The sequence below is a fragment of the Camelus dromedarius genome, chromosome 27 (genome assembly GCF_036321535.1).
Source record: "Camelus dromedarius isolate mCamDro1 chromosome 27, mCamDro1.pat, whole genome shotgun sequence".
Classification (NCBI taxonomy): domain Eukaryota; kingdom Metazoa; phylum Chordata; class Mammalia; order Artiodactyla; family Camelidae; genus Camelus; species Camelus dromedarius.
The window spans coordinates 2485047-2506431 of record NC_087462.1 but is presented as its reverse complement, the minus strand read 5'-3'; the positions used below and the strand labels follow the sequence as shown (position 1 = coordinate 2506431).

At 57.7% G+C, this 21385-nt stretch overlaps 2 protein-coding genes across 8 annotated transcripts in view; both read left to right on the top strand.

Moving 5' to 3' along the window:
* ZFR2 (zinc finger RNA binding protein 2) overlaps positions 1 to 1199 on the top strand; it is a 39446-nt gene extending 38247 nt beyond the window's left edge. For 3 of the 5 annotated variants that reach the window (XM_031436944.2, XM_064479740.1, XM_031436943.2), the window contains exon 19: positions 4 to 1199. In XM_031436944.2, coding sequence (XP_031292804.2) covers positions 4 to 210 — 207 coding nt within the window. In that variant the 3' untranslated portion in view covers positions 211 to 1199. The remainder of the gene's footprint in view (positions 1 to 3) is intronic. The other 2 variants (XM_064479743.1, XM_064479742.1) reach the window with 1 other exon arrangement.
* A 12107-nt stretch (positions 1200 to 13306) lies between these two features.
* Positions 13307 to 20462, top strand: MATK (megakaryocyte-associated tyrosine kinase). 3 transcript variants are annotated; one of them, XM_031436940.2, is made up of 13 exons: positions 13307 to 13454; positions 14653 to 14712; positions 15088 to 15201; positions 15313 to 15428; positions 15516 to 15735; positions 16287 to 16380; positions 17784 to 17849; positions 18575 to 18674; positions 18752 to 18836; positions 19082 to 19155; positions 19254 to 19449; positions 19831 to 19917; positions 20012 to 20462. In XM_031436940.2, exons 2-13 carry the CDS (start codon positions 14704 to 14706, stop codon positions 20249 to 20251), a joined length of 1401 nt encoding a protein of 466 aa, XP_031292800.1. In that variant the 5' UTR covers positions 13307 to 13454; positions 14653 to 14703; the 3' UTR covers positions 20252 to 20462. The 3 variants fall into 3 exon arrangements, with proteins under 3 accessions (XP_031292800.1, XP_064335806.1, XP_064335807.1); XM_064479736.1 differs by having other exon boundaries at positions 19994 to 20462; XM_064479737.1 differs by lacking the exon at positions 19831 to 19917.
* Positions 20463 to 21385: the final 923 nt, after the last annotated feature.

The window sequence follows — 21385 nt, the reverse complement described above, 5'->3', positions numbered from 1 at the left end:
CAGCACGCCCTGCGCATGTTGGCGTTCCGGCAGATCCACAAGATCCTGGGCATGGACCCTCTGCCGCCCCCCAAAAGTCGGCTGGGGGCGCGCTTCCGGAAGAGGCCGCGGGAGGCGGGCGAGGCCGAGGAGGGTGCCGGTCAGAGGAAGCGGGCCGGTGGGGTGGAGAGGGGCCCCTGTGAGCAGCCTCGCCTCCCCAGCGGAACCTGACGGGCCGCTAAGTGGCTGCTATGCCCCTGACATGGGACACTTGTGTTTTCCTTTCAGTAATGTTCCGTAGATTTCTTTTAAAACGCTTGTGCTTAAATCACTCGCGGAATCTCTTCATCTGGAGATTTGAGCTGCAGGGCAGCACCCCGCACCCCGAGGCCTGCCTTGGCCCCGGCTAGAAGGTGCAGCACAACTTTTAACCCTGGTACTCCCTGCTAGCTTTAAACGCCCTGCGGCCTGCTGAGGGTGTGGGGTTTCTCCATTGCTTCGTGTGGACACCCTAGCCGTGTGTGTGGACTTGAAATCATTTTGGCAGGCCTGTCGGGGGCCCCACATCAGGAAACCGGGCCTCAGAAGGCAAGTCAGGAGGATCTGGAGTAGTGCCCAAGCCTGAGGGCTCCAAACACACCGCCCCAGCCTGGAGGTGGCCCCCTGGCCAGAGGTCTGCAGGGCCTAATCTGGGCTCGTCCCTCGGCCCCTGTGGGGAGGGCCACAGAGCCAGAGGGTGGTGAGGATATGAGCTGGCTGCTCCCTCGAGCCCTGGGAACATCTGTGACCCCACGGTACTGCACCCCGTGCACCCCGTCTTCTGTACTAGGAGGAGCCGCTCTGTGTGTCTTCCTCAGGGCTGGTTTGCCTTTATCTTTCTCCCACTCTCCCTGTGTAGGTGCAGCCCAGTGGGTCTAGGGCCCAGCTCTTAGGGGGCAGGGTCTGGGAGGCACGCCTGGTGTGGGACACCAGGTGAGGACACCCCTGCCTGGCCCCCACCCTGATCTGTCCAAACCTCCCTCTTTGTGACGATTTCTCTCGGAGCGGCTGCCCAGTGGTGCTGAAGGAGAAAAGTCCATCTTTGGGCCACCAGGATCTCTGGTTGCCTGACGGCTTCAAGTTCATTCCTGTGTTTAAGGGACAGCCTGTGTGTGGCTTCACGTCTAATGTCTTCGTGGAGCTGCCTGGACGTTTGGAGGGGAATAAACGAAATGCGCTTCTCTCTTGGTGTGGACCTCACAGTCCTTCCTCGGGGTGTGGTGACCTTTTGGGGCTCCGGGCAGGGCCCGACTCACCAGCGCTTCTCCCCAAGGCCCTGAGGCTGTGAGTGCGGACGGGGAGGAAGCCCCAGCAGCTGGCACTGCCCAGGGCTGTGCTCCCAGGTGTGGGCCTGTCAGGCCGCCCCACACTGACGTCCCCTTGGGATGCAGAGAGGCCAGGCTCCGCAGACCCCACACTCCCAGGGACCCAGCCCAAGAAGCACTCAGCTCTCACACCCCATAGCGACTCAAGGAACCCTCCCTGGCCTGGGCCAGGGGATGAACAGCCACTGGAGGGGGTCGGGATCTCAGAAGGCTTCCTGGAAGAGGGGACAGCCAAGCTGAATTGAGGGGTGTGGCTCTCTGATTGCAGGCTCCCTACCAGGAGTTTCCCTGCAGTTTCCCCAAATCGTCATTGCAAACATCTGGGGATGGAGGGGGGGTCCAGATAGGGGGTCCAGCTGGTCACAGCTGAGCTTCTGATAGCTTCAAGCCCTGGGGCAGAGAGGGGAGGGGGCAGGCGAGGTTGCAGTGGCCACTCTAGGGGGAGTGGCACATGCCCATGGGCACAGACCAGGGCAGGGAGATGGCCAGGAACCGCTTCTCAGAGCTGGGCCCTTGGAGCATTGGCACCCCCCATGCAGGCGAAGCTTAGGCTGATTCCAGCAGGCACAGTATCTGCTGGAAACAGAAAGCGGCCGGCTGGTGCCTGACCACTGCGACCTCCCTGGGAGGGCAGGCCACTCTCCTCTGCTTCCCAGCCCCTTCCTGAGGGAGCAGCACCCCAACAACACCGGGGAGGTAGAGTGACCCTCAGCTGGTCCTGGCTGCAGCCACGACCAAGCGCAGGGGACAGTCTCCACTGCATGCAGAGCAGCTTCATCCACACTCCCCCTCTCCCTCTGCATCTCGGTCAACAGCTCTGCCATTCGCCCAACTGCCCAGGCTGACCACCACCACCACCACCGGGGAGTCCTCCTGGGTTCCTTTGTGCTCGAGGCCAAGCCATCTGGAAGTCCTGTCCATCCCACTCCTGTGGCTCTCCACTCACAGCTCCCAGCACTCAGCAGCTTCAACCCTCCAGCAGCTGGGGGCACAGGATAAAACTCAGGATTGCACCACTCTAGATAGAACCCCAAATCCGGACAAATCCCCCATAAGAACCCAACTTCCACTCTCTGCCTCAGTAGCTCCACTTCAGACCTTCTAGTCTCTGCTGCTCCTCAGAGAACCAGCCAAAATTGTTCCTGCCCCTGGGCCTTTGCACATGCTGCCTAGGAAGCTCTTCCCCTGCCCTGTGTGGCCAGCAGCTCCTCCCCTCCTTTGAGCCTCAGCTCTGGTGTCCACTCCTCAGAGAGGCCTCCTTGACCGCCTCAACCTGTCGCATAACCCTATTCATTTCCTTTATGAAAATGATCACTGATAAAAATCATTTGTTATCTGCCTTTCCCCTGTGGCTGTGAATTGTCTGTAGGCAGGAAGTGTATCTACCTTATCACGGCACCCTCAGGTCTAGAGCGGACCAAGTACATAGTAGTTCAATAAATATGTTAATGATTGAAGCTGTGCTCTGACCCTCCAAAATGGGTCTCTCTGTTGGAGGAATTTGCCTCCTGTCAGTTGAGAAGACACCTTTTTTTCCATCTCACCCCAGGAGATCATTGTACCCGTTGGGGTGAGAGACTTCGCCTAAGGCAGTGGCAACAAGATGAAGGAAGGTGAGAACAGGTTTGCGTTCAGGGGTGGCAGTCACGGCACCTTCGTGGGAGGCCCCTGTCCCACTGCCACGGACCTCCCTTACATCCCGGCAGTGGCAGCTCTGGGAAACCTCCCGATCCACCGCTCACCATCCCAGCGCTGCCTCCTTGGGAAGACAGATATGATCTTCCCCACCAGGTGGTTTAAAACCAATCCAGTTGACAGAGAGTTAAATCTGCCCCCCTAGTAACCCCAAAACACTGAGTTTAGGCAATGCAACCACAGAATCAAACAGTTGGTTAGTGATGTACTCAGTCCAGATGGAAGGAACGCCTGGGTGATGGAGCTCGCTGCAGGCCTGAAGAGTGTTCGCTTCTCACCTTTCCCCTCCAGCCCTCTTCCCACTGGGCAGAGGACCCCAGAGCACACTGGCGGCTGGCGGGGAGATGCGGGACCAGGCTCCTGAGAAGTCAGACCGCTGCCGTGAGAGAGGCAGCCCGAGACAGCAACGCGGGACCTCAGGCTGCAGGATGCTGGCAGGCCAGCCCAGTTGCTAGGAGACGGAGGTGAGTGTGGGAAGGATGACGCGGGCCGTGTGGGCAGGGCTGGAGCCAGACCTGGCAGGCAGTCCAGGGGAGATGAACACGGAAGGGCAGATCCCATCTGCAAAGTCACCAATAGCACAGAAAGAGAGCTGAGAGAACACGCTGCCTCCCCGGGTCCACATAAGTCGCACTCAGTGGTAGCGGGAGAACCTCCAAGGCTCGGCCGGGCTGCGGCTTGTTTGGGGGAATGTTGGCTCCATCAGCTCCCTGCCCCTCTGATAGTGTGGCTTCCAGAGCTGAGAAGATGTTTCAGGTGAGCACATTAGGGCTCTGCTGAGTGGGCAAGCAAGAGCACCCATGTTCTTCCTTAGGGTGGAGAAAGCATCCTGGGGTGGGGGCTGGGGGGAGTTTACATCCGCCCAAGTTCTGAAAAATAAAATGTACTGGGAAACAGATACCTGCACACCCATGGTCACAGCAGCACAAGTTACAGAAGCCAAAGAGTAGAAACACCCCATGTCCATTAACAGATGATGGATAAACAAATGTGGTCCACCCAGACTGTGGAATATTACTCAGCCTTAAAAAGGAAGGAGATTCTGACACCTGCTACAACATGGATGAACCTTGAGGACGTGATGTTCAGTGAAATAAACCAGACACACAAGGACAAATACTGTCTGATTCCACTCATAGGCGGTCCCTAGAGGAGTCAGATCCACAGAGACAGGAAGCAGACAGTAGGGCCAGGGCTGGGGGAGGGGCTGGGGAGTCAGTGTTTCATGGGGACAGAGCTGCAGTTTGGGAAGATGAGAAAGTCCTGGAGACGGTGGTGGGGATGTTTGCACAACAGTGTGAGTGCGCTTAATGCCACTGAGCTGTGCTCTTAGGAATGGTTAAGATAATAAATTTCATGTCTGTTTTAACACAATAAAAAATTTTTAACGCACTAGGTTTTTCCAATTACAAAAATCTTGAAAATTTCAGAGAAGTGTAAGAAGGGAAACAAAGTCACCCACTGTCAATGCTCTGTGTTTCTGTCCAGTTTTCTCATTTCCTGCCCTTTTGGTTATGGTTGGGCTGTTTATACAATTTTGATTCCTCCTTTTCTTCACTTGACATTATAACAACTTTGGTTTCCCAGTTGTGTTCTCAGTGTACTTAGATATGGTTTTCCTAGTTTAATTCTTCTGGAGACCTTTGGAGACAAATCTTTTATTATTATTATTGTGGTAAAATACACAATATAAAATTCATCACTTTATTTCAAAGTGTGCGACTCAGTGGTTTTTGGTATTTTCACAGCATTGTGTAATCAACATCACTATTTAATTCCAGAACATTCTATCATCCCCAAAAGACTCCCCATCCCCATGAGCAGCCACACCCATACCTCTCCCCCAGCCCCTGGCAGCCAGGAGCCCCCTCCCTGTGTCTGGGGACTGGCCTGTTCTGGACGCCTCACATCCATGGAGTCACACACTGTGTGTCCTTCTGTGTCTGCCTCTCTCGCTGAGCGTCGTGCTCTCAGGGTCCGTCCACGTGGGAGTGGGTGTCAGTGCTTCATTCTTTTTTATGGATGATAACATTCCAGTGTGTGGGTGGACTACATTTTACCCACTCACACTCATGAACCTTTGTGTCATTTCCACTTTTTGGCTACTATGAAGAGATGTAAATTTTAATATCTGTGTAATATTCCACCAGATGAATGTCCCCTGATTTGCTTAACTGTTGGACATTTAGATGGCTTTCAAATTATAAATTATCCCTCAGCAAACATGTTCCTGAACATTTGGGATTCTGTCTCTCCCACAGATGCCCGCGATCAAAGGGCATGAACGTTTTAAGGCGCTTGAAACGTCCGTGTACGGAGCTGCGCTCCTTCAGAGTTTTGTGAGCTCCCCCCTCCCCCCACTGCCCCCAAGTCAGGGGCTCTCTCATGCTCAAAAATGCTTTTCTGCACATATGTTTAGCAGTCAGGTTTCATTCTGCAATGTCCTATGTCCTCAGCCGCCGTCCTTTCGTTTTCTCCTTCACTCACCACGTGTTGGTTGAGCAGCTGTTATGTGCCGTGAGCCGTCCACTCCAGGGGCCTCCCTGTGTCTTCCACCGAGGAGGTTGAAGTGTTTTCCGTATTCAGTCAGAATACACACTGCCTTCCTTGGGAGAGCCCAGAGAGGAGCCGGAGTTGTCACTTCACGCAGTGAGGGTGACTCTGGCCCTTTACACGTTAGCCGTGGGGTGTCACCTCCCTGAGTCTCTGTAAAGTTGGATTAAAACCCAGAGCACCAATCTTGCAGAGTTGTGGGGAGAATTCAGCAATAAATGTCATTTTTTAAATGCTTGCTGCCCAGAAAGATTCAGCCTCAGGGACGCAGACACGGTGGAGGGTAGGGGTGAGGGTGAAAACTGGCGATTCAGATGGAAGCCGCATGCGGAACAGTGACACTGGCCCCCAGGCCATGAGAAAAGCCCTACAGATGCTGCTGTTGTCCGGTGACTCCCCAACAGAGCCAGCCCCCACCACAGTCCCTCCCACAGTGAAGCCACCTCCTGAAGAGGAGCTTCCGGTCAGCTCTGTAGCCCTCCCCTCGTAGTGTTAGCCAGTGAAGAGACTGAAACCCAAACAGAGGGGGCAAAGTAACGTGGAGGAATGAGACAATGAGAACAGAAGAAAGCAGTTCTAGAAAAACCCTTATGTTTATAAACGTTATCCTCAGAGAGCTGATAGAAGATACAGTAGCCAGGAAATAAGTTTAAGCTTGCCTTTTGAAAAGGAGTGTTCGAAGAACCAGAAAGAGCCCTTGGAAATGAAAAACCTGATAGTCGAAATTCAAATGGCAACAGAAGGGTTGGAAGAAAAAAATATGAGAAGACCACAAAAAGAAAAAAAAATTGTAGAGAAAATTAGGTCAATCCAGGAAGCCCAATATATGACAAAGAAGAATTCCACAGAGAGAGAGCAGAGAAATCCAAGTGGAAGAAATCACTGGTGAGTGCCATCAGGCAGGAAAGCTTGCCAGGACTGGGGGACACGACAGGACCCGCTGCATGTCCAGCGTCACAGGTGAACGTAGACCACACCAAGCCACGCTGTGCACATGCAGGGTGTGGAGAGTAAGGAGAAGGCTCTACAAGCTCCCAGAGAGCGAGGGAGAAGGTGGTAAAAACACATGATAAGCAGAGGATGAGGAAACAGGACAGTTCAGATGGTGCCACTGCCCCGGCCTGAAAGCTGGAAGACAAGAGGCAAGGGGAATTATCCACCACCCAGAACGCTGTCCTCAGCCAAACCACCAATCCCACAAGACAGTGGAAGGAAAACACTTTTTCTGGAAACACCTAGGGAGTGCACATTCCCAAAACAAGGGCACAAACCAGTAAACAGGGAGACCTGGACCCAAGAAGCCAGAGCTACATCCCAGGAACCCTGGATGCTGAAGAAGAGAGGGGCCCAAGCCACGGCTGGGCAGCAGCTGGCCCTGAGTGGAGAAATTAGTTTCCACCTGAGGGGCTGAGAGAGGGAGGGAGTCACAGTCACACAAAACAAAGGCAATCACTAACTCCAGGAAAATCAAAAGAATAAGTCCTAGAAAATAAAACTGTTCCCTGGTGCACTTTGCTCTACTGTGAATACTACTTACATACAGTGACATAAGCACTGACTATTCATTTCACCAAGAATTGTGATAGCACTTTCGGAAGCGCAGTATGCCTGATACAGCTGAGCCTGTGCTTTCAGGCCTAGGAAATCGATGGGCGACGTTCGGCTGATAAATCCAGAGATGTGTTATTTGGAAAGGTAGACGCAAACGCCGGAGAAACAGCCAGTGGAAACAGCAGCGGCAGCCCTTGGGAAGGGAGACACACAGTGCTTTGTTTAAAAGTCTTTTGAAGCTTTGCGCAGTCTTGAGCATACAGCCTAACACTCTGCAAATATTGCTACTATTAATTTTGACAGGAGGAAAACACATATACCCTCGAGGGGCTCATCACTGAGTCAGGGAGCTTTATAGAGTTTGGAGAGCACTTGAGAGCTTGCTGTGTGCCGTGAATAGAGACACATCTAATGTGATAGATGGAGAAGTGCACTTCCAAGATCAAATAGATTAGAAAATGCGCCTACTTATAAGAAAATAAAGACTGAGAGAGACCCAAGGTCAGCAAGTTGCAGCCCTCTCACCCAGCGTCCAACGCACCGTCTGATTTTATGCCTCTCGTGAGCTAAAAATGGCTCTTTACATTTTTAAATGGCCGTGAGGGGAAAGAGTCACAAATTGCACGACATGCGAATAGCACAAGAAGCAGAAATCTCAGCATCCATAAGTAACGTTGTACTGGAACACAGCCATGCGTCTTCTCTTTCCCTTATGTTCTCTCTCGATGGCAGCCTTGGCAGGGTTCAGCAGCCAAGGCAGAGATCGCATGGGCCTTCACAGAAAGCTTGCTGACTCCCAAGTCAGACGAAGAGGGTGTGGGGCCGGGGAATGGGGAGGGTCAAGGTGGGACCCTGGAGTGGGGGCACAGGGGCAGGTCTTCGCACAGACACGGCTTGCCTCCCGGTAACTTGTGGATCACCCACTCTTCCTCTGACTTCATCCTTTCATGCGATTCTGTGTCCATGTGTTCTGAGAGGGCCTGCCATGTGCCAGGCTCCAGAGATAAATAATTGCACAAGCCAGAGCCAGCCCCTGCCCTCATGCACAGAGCCCACGCTCTGTCGAGGGGAGCGAGGAGAGTCAGAGGCAACTGACAAGAGTAAGACCGGGTAACAGGCAGCGATTCGGCTTAGACGATGGGTGGCCACTCTGGGCGGTCAGGAAAGGTCTCTTGGAGGAGGTAGAAATGCTAGAAAGGAGCCTGCCTTGCAAAGAGCTGGAGGGGGAGCACATACTAGGTGGAGGGGACAGCGCATGCAAAGGCCCTGAGGCTGGACGACGTCTGGGGCAGTTGAGGAACAGGAAAGAGGTGGGAGAAAAGAGGTGACAGCCTCAAGCCACCAAGCCACACTGGGGCTTGGGCTTCCCAAGCACAGCGGGCACCATGGGAAGGTTTTAAGCCAGGAAATGACCCAGACTCAGGTTACACATGTTGAACCCACGAGCGTAGCTGGGAAATTAGGTGCCCAGGTCCACCTTTGGTACAAGGAAGATGGGACAAGGGACGTGGGGGAAGAGCAGGCAGCCTCGCCCATCAGAGGCAGAGCTGCCCGAGGCTTACCCTCGGCACCCAAAGCAGGTCACCTGAGAGGCCCTTCACTGGACATGTCAAGAATGGCCCAGCAGACCGTGCTCTGGTTGCAAAGCATTTTTCCTCGAAAGAGGGGAGCATCCCTACACTGAGTCCCCAGGTCCCCTGGCAGGGAGAGAAAGCTAAATTTAAAGGTGTGCTAACTGGGGCAGTCTGATCAGGCCGCGTGCTGCAGCCCTGGACCCGCTGGGGCCCCGGCAGCTCCGGCATCCCCACAGCTGGCGGCCGCTGCCCCGCCTCACCTGCCCTGCAGACCCAGGCAGCTGCTGGGGCGCATTCCCCTTGGGGTCTCACACGCCCGCACCTTGCTGGGTGCCGGTGTGTGTGCACTGGAGCCCGATGGGCCTGGGCCCAGAGCCCCGCCCACCACTTCCTGTGTCCCAGGGCTGGCCTCGGCACCCTCTGAGCTTTCTCGTCTACTAAATGGGTCCAGTGAGAGTGGTCCCCTCACAAGTGACAGGCACTGCTCATTACCTCTCCCCTCCCCCAAATTCACTGGCTCAAAAATTATGTTCTGAGCACCTACTATGTGCCAGGTACTGAGGCCACAGCTGTGAAAGTCACCATCCAATCTCCCTGCCCTCGGGGGACTGACGTTCTAGAGAGGACACAGCCAGTAAACAAGACAGAGTGAAATACATGTTCTATCTGACCAGGGTCGTTCTGCAGAGCTTCAAGGCAAGGGGATGTGAAGTGCCCGCGGGCTGAAAACTCCGCGCTGGGGAAGTGTCCAGCAGGAGGCCCAGGACTGCAAAAGCCCTGAGGTGGGGGCGCGCCTGGGAGCTTTGAGGAAGGAGGCCAGTGCTCCTGCCTCCCCGCTTCCTTTGGCCCCTGGAGTAAAGACTATACTTCCCAGCTTCCCCTGCTCCCGGGTTTGGCCATGTGGCTAAATTCCACCCAACGGGATGAAGTGAAGTTGTCCCGTGCATCTTCTAGGAAGAGCCCTCAAAGGGAAGAGGTACACCTTTCTCTGAAACTTCCTGCTTCCTGTTGGCTGGAATGCAGATGGGATGGCTGGAGCCTGAGCAGACATTTTAGATCCAGAAGTGGAAATTCAAGTGCTGAGAAAGGCAGAGCCACAAGACAGCAGGAGCCTAGGTCCCTGTCACAGCCCAGGATTGCCTTCCTCACAGGAGATTAATTCCTAAGTCAAACCTCTAGCACTTGGGGTCTTCCACCCCATGTAACCAACCCTAATCCCAACTGATGTGCTACATAAAGCGCCTGTTATGCGACCCTCCTTGTTCATGCCTACTATGATTGCCTCCCTATTAGTAAGGAGAATAAGAAATATGCCCCACCTTCAAGAAGTTCACAACCCCGCCAGGGGAGTCCGCAAGCCTGCCTCTCAGCCCTGGCCAGCTGTGTGACCTAGGGCAAGCAGCCTCGCCTCTCTGGGTCTCAGCTGTTCCAATTCCACCACGAGAGGATAGGCCCCAACAATCTCCAGGAGTTTGGAGAAAGGAAGGTTATTGCAACAGTGAAAATAGGAGAAAGGTGAGGAAGAGTGAGATCTGGAGGGGCAAAAGAAAGGCCTTCAGGAGGGGGGCGGGTGGGTCCGTCAGGGTTCCTCTGCTGCAAGCGACGGAAGCCAGCACCACCTGACCTGGTGAGCGGAAGGCGGACTTATCCGCTCGTGGAAGGGGACACCCCGGAGTTCCCTCTTCCTAGCTGGCTTTAGGGCAACTGAACCTGACTCACCAGTTCCACATCCCAGAGCCCGTTCATTTCAACCCCCAGCTCCTGATCCCACGTTCAGTATTAGGAATCCTTTTGCTTGCAAGTGAAATCCCTTCCTGGTGCAACCAAAGAGCAAAGACCAGCTCCCAGCACCAGACAGAGCACGGACTCCAGGCATGGCTGGACCCAAGGATCCGAATTCCTCCTGAAGGGTTCAGTCTCTCTCTCTCTGTTTCTCACCTCTGCTTCGTCTGGGCGGGCTCCTTCTCAGGCAGGTTGATGGGCTCAGTCACCAAGGCCAGGTCCACGCCCATCATACAGCGAGAGGAGAGAGCTAGTGCCTCCGCTGAGATGTCACTACAGGGCAAAGAAGGGGGTCTTACTCTGAGAACGGTGGGGGCATCCAGAAGACTTCATCAAAATGGCGTGACTTGGAGATACCAGCTGGACGGGAGGAAGGACATTCCAGGCAGCGGGGACAGCCAGGGCAAAAGCATGCAAACTCCTGCAGTTCAGCCCTGCCAGACTGGTGGGTGCTTGGTGGGAGCAGGAGACGAGACCAGGGAGCTCAGTTGGAGGCTGAATGCAAATAGCCCTGCATGCCAGACTGAATGTTTTAGGCTCTGTCCTATGGACAGTGGGGAGCTATGGACGGGTGTAGAGCTGGGGAGGGCCACAATCACATTTTCATCCCTTGTTGGTGCAGTGGAAAGTGCATGACAGCTGGAGGAAAACTAGAAGCAGGCCGGAGTCGGGAAGGGGGCTTCTGTGTCACCAGCCTGCACCACAGGGCTTGTGGGGGAGGAGGGGTGGGGGAGGGCAGAGAACTTCTGGAATCAAGTCGACAGGACTGAAATGTGGAGGGCAAGGAGCCCAGGACCAGGGAAGTCTGGGAGTCCAGTCTCATGGTGTGGCTACCAATGGGCTTCAGGCTGGCAGAAGGCAGGAGGCAGGAGAAAATGGTATTGCCAACTCTGGGGACTGGTAGAGCCATCGAGTCTTTGTGACTCAGCATGGCTGATTCTTGGATGCTTCTAGGGATGGGGATCTCACCCCTTCTGTAGCTCTGACCCAAATAAACCATGGACTCAAATCTATCCCCCTAGAGTGGGACACAGCTTCGTGCCCCGTGCCCTCACCTTGGGGGCCTCCCTGCCCCAGGCCAGCCCTTGATTAGGGCACTTGATGCTGCCTCCTTAAGTCTGTCCTTCTCCAGTCCCAACAGGGAAGGGCCCCCCAGAGTGTGGGACAAAGACCCCTGGGGGTCCTGGGGAGGATGTAGATGTTACTCAGACACCAAGTATCATGGATGCACAGAGGGGAAAGCAGGCTCCTTCCCACCCTCCTCCCGTCTCTCTGGCTGAGAGTCTCCATGAGGGGCCAGGGCATTTGAGCGGCTTAAGCACAGGCGTGTGGCTTTGCTGAGCAGCGTGTGCAGGCCTCCATCGTGGCTGGTGTGACTCTAATGACGCTGCTGGGTTTCCGCTGTGGCTACTTTGGCGCTGTGTTTCTATTTTGAGCAAGTGATGATGGTTTGCCATATATGGTTGACCCCCAGTGACCCAGCTGAATGCTGGCTCCAGAGGCCCCAGTCCCTAGCCCACAGCTGGGAAGTGGAGGGCGGGGGCACGCCCTGGGATGATCCCGCAGCCAGGTCCACCGGCACAGGGAGCCTGATGAGCAGGAACCCCTGCTGCAAACACTGCCAGTATTAGCAACTTACACGCCACCACAAGTCCTCTCCCGCTCCCTCCTCCTGCCAGCTTCCTTCGCTGGGCATAACCCTTTGCCGGTTGGAGGGTCCCCTTCTCAAATGTTCCCCTTGGACTTACTGTCTCCTGTGTAATGTGAAAGGGATTGTGCAGTTTGTATTGGGTCACGTCCTGATAGTGGTGGTGGTTTTTGAGAACCGGAGATTTTAGCATTTTAATACATAGCCTCGTTTTTGTTTCATAATATTCCACAATATGGAATATCTGTAATTCTTGTAACTGAGCCTTCTCAGAAATATGGGACTTTTTTCCCCCACATGACACCTTAGAGGCACAGACACTTCACCTTGTGAGGTAACAGAAAATTAAGCTCTGAGCATCTTGGTTCATCACTCTCCTAAGATCAGCCTCATCCTTGTCCAAGCAGACTCAGCCATTAGAAAGAATTGTAACGGGGCTCACAGAGTGACCACTGGCAGCCAGGACCTGGGGGACCATCAAATGCTCATCAAACTGTCCTCTGAGCTGGAAGCTGGGGCTGCTGGGCCCTACAGAAGAGGAAACCGAGGCTGGGAGGTGGGCAGCACCTGCCAGCGGTGCAGCTGGGTTGGCCCCACAGTTAACCCTCCAAGGATGTCTACTCTGCCAGGAGGATTCCTCCAGGTGATTTTTCTTCCTGTAGCCTCAATTTTCCCTTGATGTGGATGATGATGATAATGATACGCGTAGCAGATGACATTTTGAGCACTTTTTTGCGCCAGACACCAACATCCCACTACAGGTACCAGGTACTGAAATGAGCCCCTCCTTGGCAGAAGAGGTGACTGAAGACTTTGAAATTGCAGTCAGAAAGGTCCACGGTGTCATCTGGGCTCTGTGGCTTGCTTACCTCCCCGGACTGGTAGCTCACTCTTCTTCCCCTCCCTGGGCACGCGCGCGCGCGACCCTAGTTCCAAGCTCCATGGCGTGGGTTCCCGCGAAGCGCGGGGGCGAGCGCCCCGCGGCGCCAGGCCAGGGAGCGGCGTGGAGCCCGTAAAGCCGCCGGGCTGCGCGGGAGGCGCCGGGGCCCCGGAGGCGGGGCGGGGAGGGGCCGGCGGCGGCGCGCGAGCCGACCGCAGTGCGGCCGGCGCTAGGACCCGCAGGGGCCTCCCCGGCTGCCGCCCCTCCCGCTACCCCCGATCCCAGCCCTCCTTCCTCCCCCAAAATGAGGAAACGGAGCAACTTGCTCCAAGTTGTGCAGCCGGGGCCGCCTTGGGGTGCGCAGGCGGCGCGCGGGGGCCCTCCTGGGGGCGGGTGCGGGGTACGGCCCAGGGGCGCCCCCTGAACAGGTGAGCGGGGCGGCGGGGATTGAGGGAGAGACCATGGGACAGTGGGGATACCCAGAGAGCTCGCCGGTTGAGGGGACCCGGCGAGCGCAGGAGGGGCAGGTGTGCACGCGAGCGTGCGCGTCTGGAGCGCGCGGCGGGTGCGCGCCTGGGGCTGGGGGTGGTTAGATGCGATCAGGCGTGGGCTGGGGTGGTATTCTTTTTGGTGCGGGTGTGAGCATCTCCAAGCCCCCGGGTGTGTGTATTCGCGCGTCCACGTGGAGGGATGTGCGCGTGTCTCCGAGCTGCGTGTGCGCGGCCCTGCGTACAGCTCTGCGTGCCCGGGTGGCCCAGCCTCTGGCGCCCAGGTGTTCAAGTGTGGGTTTGTGTGTGTGGTGGGGGGAGGGCGGGTACACACATTTCGGAATGTCTGAGCATCTGTGTGTGTTCACACGTGTAGACGTGTGTACACACCTGTCTCTAGGTGAACCTGCCTTTGCTTGCATACGCGCCTGCTTGTGGGTACCTGTGTCCACCTGTGTGTTTGTGTGTGCTCATGTGTACATGGATCAGTATGTGTGTGAGTACATGTAGGGGTTTACAGGGGCACATACTGGAGGGGCAGAGATTCACCCACCCCAATCCACCACCCAGCGCCCACCGCCCCACTTGGTGGGGTCCATGGGGGAGGCAGAGGGCAGAAAAGCCTCCCCTCTAGCAGCAGTGAGGGACTTTGTGTGTCTGTCCCTGGCCGGGGTGGGAGGATCAGAGAGGCTTAGCTGGCAGCCAGAGGAGCGCAGCGCTGCTGCACTGCCCCGGCCCCCGCCCCCTCCAGGGTCAGAGATTCTTGGGAATGACCTTGAATCATCCTCTATTTCCTTTCCCTGCCCCTGCCTACTCACCAAAAAAGAGGAAGAACCAGGCTCCATTAGGTGGCACCAAGTTTCCCACACACTGTGGGATGCTGGGGCCTGAGCCAGCCCCTGGCCACTGGCTCTGTGCCTATCTTGTGCCTCAGTTTCCCTTTAGGGATGATGGTGGGGCCAGGCTCCATCCTAAGGAACTCACCTGGGGAAAGGCCACCTCCCCAAAGGGGCTCTAGGAGCCACACCTCCTGGCTGTCGCCTCCACCTGGCCTGGGCTGGAAGTGTTAATAATAGCCCCTGGGACCCCAGCCTGGCTTGAATCTGGGCTCTCCAGCTGGTCTCTGCCCCCTCCCCAGGGGAGCCCTCGCTTCCTCCACGCCTGGCACCCCTCACCCAGCTCAGCCAGGATGCCAACGGTGAGTACCCCCAACCTGAGTGCCTGTGTTCGGGTCCTTCCTCTACTCAGTCGCAGGACCTCAGCTCCATAGCCCGGGGGGGTGGGGGGAGCACTCTCTGACCCGTGTCTTTTAGGCGGCGTCTGCCCAGGCTTCCTCTGGTCACTCGGAGTTGCTTTTCCTTCACCTTTCCTCCTGACCGTCTGCCCCAGGCCCCACTTCTGTCTGCGACTCTGATATTTCCTCAGCTGGCTGCTCCCTTGCCCTCTCTCTTTCTGTGTTCTGTTCTCAGTCTCTGTCTCAATCCAGTCTTTTTCTCTCCTCTGGGTCTCTCTCCACCCCCCACCCCCATGTCTCCCTCATGTCCCCTTTCTCCCTGTCTGCACCCCCACCAAGAGGCGCTGGGCCCCGGGCACCCAATGCATCACCAAATGTGAGCACACTCGCCCCAAGCCCGGGGAGCTGGCCTTCCGCAAGGGCGACGTGGTCACCATCCTGGAGGCCTGCGAGGTGAGCAGTGGCAGGGGGGATTGGGTGTGCTTGGGGACCACAGTGGGGGATGGCGGGGGTCTACCAGGACACCCCACACACACACACCGACTGCCGGCTACCTCCCTTCAGAACAAGAGCTGGTACCGCGCCAAGCACCATGCCAGTGGCCAGGAGGGGCTGCTGGCGGCCGGCGCGCTGCGGGAGCGGGAGGCCCTTTCCGCTGACCCGAAGCTCAGCCTCATGCCGTGAGTCGCGGGGAAGGGCCCCGGCCCTGGGGTGGGGTCAGCACGGCCGGGCCAGCCCAGCCCAGCCCTCCCTCCTGCTGGCCGCAGGTGGTTCCACGGGAAGATCTCCGGCCAGGAGGCTGTGCAGCAGCTGCAGCCACCAGAAGACGGGCTGTTCCTGGTGCGAGAGTCCGCGCGGCACCCAGGCGACTACGTGCTCTGTGTGAGCTTCGGCCGTGATGTCATCCACTACCGTGTGCTGCACCGGGACGGCCACCTGACCATCGACGAGGCAGTCTGCTTCTGCAACCTCATGGATATGGTGGAGGTACGCACACCACAGGCCCAGGACCCCAGAGCCTATGCCCGCCAGTGCGCAGATGGAGGGACACCAGCTTCTGCCCCCATCCCTACAGCTGGGTGGATGTGGGGCCCCAGAGCCACATGCCCCGCAATGCGGAGGAGGGGCTGGTCTCCATGGACCACCCACCCTACAGGTGGTCTGAATACTCTGGGTCCCACCTCCATGGACTGGGGTGACTCCTCTGGGGACTCCCAGGAACCTCCAATTTGACATCAATCCCAAGACACACCCCCATCCTCCTGTTTCCTCCTGGTCTGCATCCTTTTCTGTTCCCATGGAAACCAGCCCAACGAGTCCTATGGGAACCAAACCCCCCTCCTCCTCAACTCCCAGCTACCCCACCCAAAGACTCCCCTGGGAAGGGGCTGGGATGCAGGGGTTCCCCACACTCAGGGGCCAGCTGGTCTCTGCCCCCTTTGTGGGGGTCCATGTGAGTGAGTATGTCCCTGTGTCTGTCTGGTCTCTGGGCTGATCTCCGCCCCTCACAGCTGCCTCTGCCCTGCCCCACCCTGCAGCATTATAGCAAGGACAAGGGGGCCATCTGCACGAAGCTGGCGAAACCCAAGAGGAAGCAGGGCACCAAGTCAGCAGAGGAGGAGCTGGCCAAGGGTAGGGGACCCACCCTGCCCACCCATGCTGGCTGGGCACACGGCCAAGGCCTCATCACAGGTCGCTGTGCCTGGCTCTGCAGGCAGAAGGCCTGGGCTGCCCTTGGGTCGGGCAGGCACGCCCACCCACACTGATCAGCACAGTATTGGCCTGGTTCCCCGTGTCCCCATCAATCATCCACCCTGTCACCTGAGCCAGAAACTCGGGCCAAACCTCGACCCTCCCCTCCCTCCCACAGCCCCTCCACGGCCGAGTTCTAACACCAGTTAAATCTGGTCCCTCCCTGCCTGGCTGCGCCTGCCCTGACCCAACCTCAGACCTTCTCATCAGACCACCTCCTTCCTGAGCAGGGAGTGCCCTTTCCTCCCAAACCCTGTGGTCTCAGAGGCAATTTTCTACTGTGGAAATCCACCCACATCACTCCCCTGCTTAAAAGAGGGAGGCCAGGCACCTCCACTGCCTTCCAGAACCTTCCCTTGGGGCTGAGCTATTCTTCCTGCTTCATCTAAAAGGTCCTTCCTATATTCACAAGCTGCACCACGCCTCACCGGGTTATGTGACTCCTTGTTTCTTCCCATGCCTCTGTACTGTTGTGTGTTCTGTTCCCCTCACCTAAAATGCTTGTCCAGCCCTTGAGTAGCGAAATCCTCAATACTCAGGCAAATGCACCCTTCCGTGGCCACCCCTTTCGAACTTGGTGATCATGGCGGTCTTCTCGGAAGCATCCTGGGGGTGGCATCCAGGTGGAGGCTGGCCTCACCATGCCTGATCGTACCCAAGTGCTCATGATTTGGAGAGGGGCTTTGTGGAGGAAGAGGAGGCGGCCTGCAGAACCCGCTGGAGGACAGAGGAGGGGGAACACAGGAGTGCTCGAGAGAAAGATCAGGGAGGCTGGAGCGCAGATGAGGACTTAAGAGTGCTAAAAGTTTCTGGAAGTTTCTGGAACCTTTACCAGTCTCTGAACCTGTTATATTTTCGGTCTGTGTGTGTCCCTGGGTGACATGAGGTAAAGGAAGGGAACAGCACAGTGGTAGCCCGAGTGCTTACCATGCACGAAGTCCTGGGTTCAATCCCCAGTACCTCTACTAAAAAAATGAATAAATAAGTAAACCTAATTACCACCCCAAACAACAACAACAGAAAGGGCTGTAAAGGGAAGAGGCTGCGGGGTCCTTGGAAGGACATGGCCTCAGGAAGAAGAGAAAAGGGCAGCCCTGAATGCTGGGCTCTCTTGCTTTCAGTACCAGGAGGGCAGTGCCTCACGTGTGTCCTAGGGCCACTGCTGGGAACAGCAGCCACCCGACTGTGTGCTGTGGGAGACCCAGCCTGGTCTCCCGCCAGGCGGAGCGGCGTGGGAGGGGCTGGAGGAGCCCGGCACTCCTCTGACCTGTCTTCCCCCACAGCCGGCTGGTTACTAAACCTGCAGCATTTGACACTGGGAGTGCAGATCGGAGAGGGGGAGTTTGGAGGTGAGTGAGGGCGTGCTGGAGTGCTGAAGGGCCGTGGGGGTGCGTTGAGTGTTTGGAGGCACAGAGGTGAATTCACGTCCACGCTGTGCGGCTGAGGACCTCAAGGGCTCCTCTCTCTGTGAACGGAGGTTCAGGACAGCCGGGCGAGGAGGAGTTACCGTGGTTGGGCTCTTGCACATGCTGGTCCGTCTGTTTGGGATGTCACTGCCTGGAGTTGTTATTCTGGAAGGCCCCGGGGCTTAGATCAGGGGTCACACGACTACACCGTACAGGGCTGGAGTGCACATATTTTTGGCTCTGCGCGGCAGATGGTCTATGACATCTGCTCAGCTCTGCTGATGTGGCAGAAAGCCGCCACGGGAAATGAGCAGGCATGATCGTATGCCAATAAAACTTTATTTGTGGACACTGAGATGGAATTTCGTGTGCTTCTCATGCCATGAAATATTCTTTTGATTTTTTCCAACCACTTAAAAGTGTAAAAATCACTCTGTGCTTGCGGGCCTTTGGGAAAACCAGGAGGGGACAGGCCTGGGCTCGAGGGCGGCAGTTGGCAGACCCCTGGCTTGGGTGATTCTCTTAGCTCAGGGGTCTGGAGCCTGTGGGGTGAGGCAGTTTCTGGGCCTGGGGACCCGCAGCTGCGTTTGTGGGGTCCATGTGAATGAGTATGTCCCTGTGTCTGTCCGGTCTCTGGGGTCCTGATCTCTGCCCCTGCCTGCCCCCAGCCGTCCTGCAGGGCGAGTACCTGGGACAGAAGGTGGCCGTGAAGAACATCAAGTGCGACGTGACGGCCCAGGCCTTCCTGGACGAGACGGCGGTCATGACGTGAGTCCCGGGTGAGGGGAGGGCCACCCGGGAGGGGGGTCCCAGCCCGCCCTCACCCCGTGCCTGCCCGCCCCCAGGAAGATGCAGCATAAGAACCTGGTGCGTCTGCTCGGTGTGATCCTGCACCAAGGCCTCTACATCGTCATGGAGCACGTGAGCAAGGTGGGGGCGGGGCCGGGGCGCGGCCCAAGGTGGGGGCGGAGCCGAGGTGGGGGGGGTGGCATGGAGCACGTGAGCAAGGTGGGGGCGGGGCCGAGGCCGGGGGCACGGCCCAAGGAGGAGGCGGAGCCGAGGTGGGGCGTGGCATGGAGCACGTGAGCAAGGTGGGGGCGGGGCCGGGCGGGGCCGGGCGGGAAGCGGCCCAGCAGCCTCGAGCACCCCCCATCCCCGCCTGTGTTCCCCCACAGGGTAACCTGGTGAACTTCCTACGGACGCGGGGCCGGGCCCTCGTAAACACCCCGCAGCTCCTGCAGTTTTCCCTGTGAGTGGGGCTCCCAGGGGGCGGGAAAACCCAGGCACGGAGCAGGGAGGAGTCTGTGGCCCAGGCACCAGAGCCCCGTGCCCCCGCCCCCTCCCCAGGCACGTGGCCGAGGGCATGGAATACCTGGAGAGCAAGAAGCTGGTGCACCGAGACCTGGCCGCCCGGAACATCCTTGTGTCCGAGGACCTGGTGGCCAAGGTCAGCGACTTCGGCCTGGCCAAAGCCGAGAGGAAGGGACTGGACTCCAGCCGGCTGCCAGTCAAGTGGACGGCACCCGAGGCTCTCAAACACGGGGTGAGCCCTCCTTACCCACCGGGGCCCTTGGAACCTAGCTCCACCGTGTGACCCTGGGCCGGTCTCTTGACCTCTGTAAACTCCCACGGGAAGTTGCTCCACCTCCCAGTCAGCCCTTGGCCCATGTTTGTTCCTTTTAGCCCCTGTCTGGGCCTTGGTCTCCTCATTTCTGAAACAGCCTTGGGCTCAGCACTGACAGCAAGAATAACCTCATTCTTGCTCTGAGGCTGAGTTTGTGGTGGGCGGGTAGATTTGGGGGCAGGAGTCTACTGGAAGGAGACCAGAAAGTGAAGGTCAACCCAGGGAGACTTCCTGGAGGAAGCAGGGCTGGAGCAGAAGCCCTGAGGGGGTCCCTCCTCAACCTGATCTTGGGCCCCACAGAAGTTCTCCAGCAAGTCAGATGTCTGGAGTTTTGGGGTGCTGCTGTGGGAGGTCTTCTCATACGGCCGGGCTCCATACCCCAAGATGGTGAGCAGGGTCCAGGGGGAGGGCTGGGTCCTGTTCAGGTCTAGAGGTTGTGACCCTGACCCCCAGCCCACACCAGCATGCCCTTTGCCCACAGTCGCTGAAGGAGGTGTCAGAGGCCGTGGAGAAGGGGTATCGCATGGAGCCCCCCGAAGGCTGCCCAGGCCCCATCCATGCCCTCATGAGCAGCTGCTGGGAGGCTGAGCCGGCTCGCCGACCGCCCTTCCGCAAACTGGCCGAGAAGCTGGCCCGGGAGCTGCGCAGCGCCAGTGCTTCGGCCCCCACTGGGGGGCAGGACGTGGACAGCTCCACCTCGCCTCACAGCCAGGAGCCCTGACCCTGCCCACAGGGCCTCAAGCCCCAGAGGACCGAGAGAGTAGGGGGTACAGGGTGGGGACTTGGTCCAGGCTTGAAGAGGAGCAGGGCCAGCGAGCTGCCCACCCGGCTAGCATCGTAGGGGCAGGCCCATGTGGGGGGCTGCGGGCCGCCCATGGGCACCACAGCTCCGGGGAGGCGAAGAATTAGCACCTGGATAAAGACTGGTACCAGAGACTGGGTGTCTGTCTCTCTCTGCTGCCCCTTGTGTCCCCCTGGGGCACCCCCATCACTCAGCCGGGGTGGGGATCTGCCTGTCCAGGTGTCTCTCCCCTGAGGGGTTCACCCAGCTAGTACCCTGCAGCCCTTGAGGACATACATTTCCCTGGGGATGGAGCCAGGAAACCCCCAGGGATCCAGAGCCCCCTGTGGACCCACTTGCCATCACGCACAGATTCTCCACTGCACACCACTCGTGGGCGCCATATTCAGTGGTGAGGACCCCACCCCAAGCCCTCGGGGGTCCCAGTTGCAAAGGGCCATGAGAGAGTGCCAGCAGCCACAGAGGTCTAAGCTCCCTGTGCTGGCATCCTCTTCTGTCCCCAGCCCTGGCCCCTCAGAGAGGGTGTATGGGAGCCCAGGGAGGGCCTGCCACTGTTGTGGTGTCCCCTCCTGGGGACACTCCTGTGTGGCCTCCCGTGTCCCCCACCTGTCACGACCTAACAGCCTGACTCAGTAACTCCAGGGGCACGCTTGCTGAAACACGCCAGCCGCAAGGCCTGTCCTCAGGCCCCACGCCTCCTGTCCTCTCCCGTGCAGGGCTGGGGCTCTGGGCCTTCAGCCCCAGGTGCCAGTCCTGGCGACCCCCTGGCTGCGTGGCCCACTGCCTCGGACTGAGGGCGTATCTGGGATGAGGGACACAAGTGCTAATCTTGCCGTGTTCTGGGCAAACCGAGGGGACAGTCCCCCTCCCTGAGTCCCAGCAGCCTCCTCTTTGATCAGGCGTGAGGACCCCGAAGGCTCACACCAGTGAAGGGCTGAGTGCATACAGCTGGTGCTCAGTTATTGCTGCGATTGTCAACCACTCCCCCTCTGACGTTCCCAACCAGCCAGCCTCTAGGATGCCTGGATGTGGGCGGGGGGGTCTTTGGCCAGA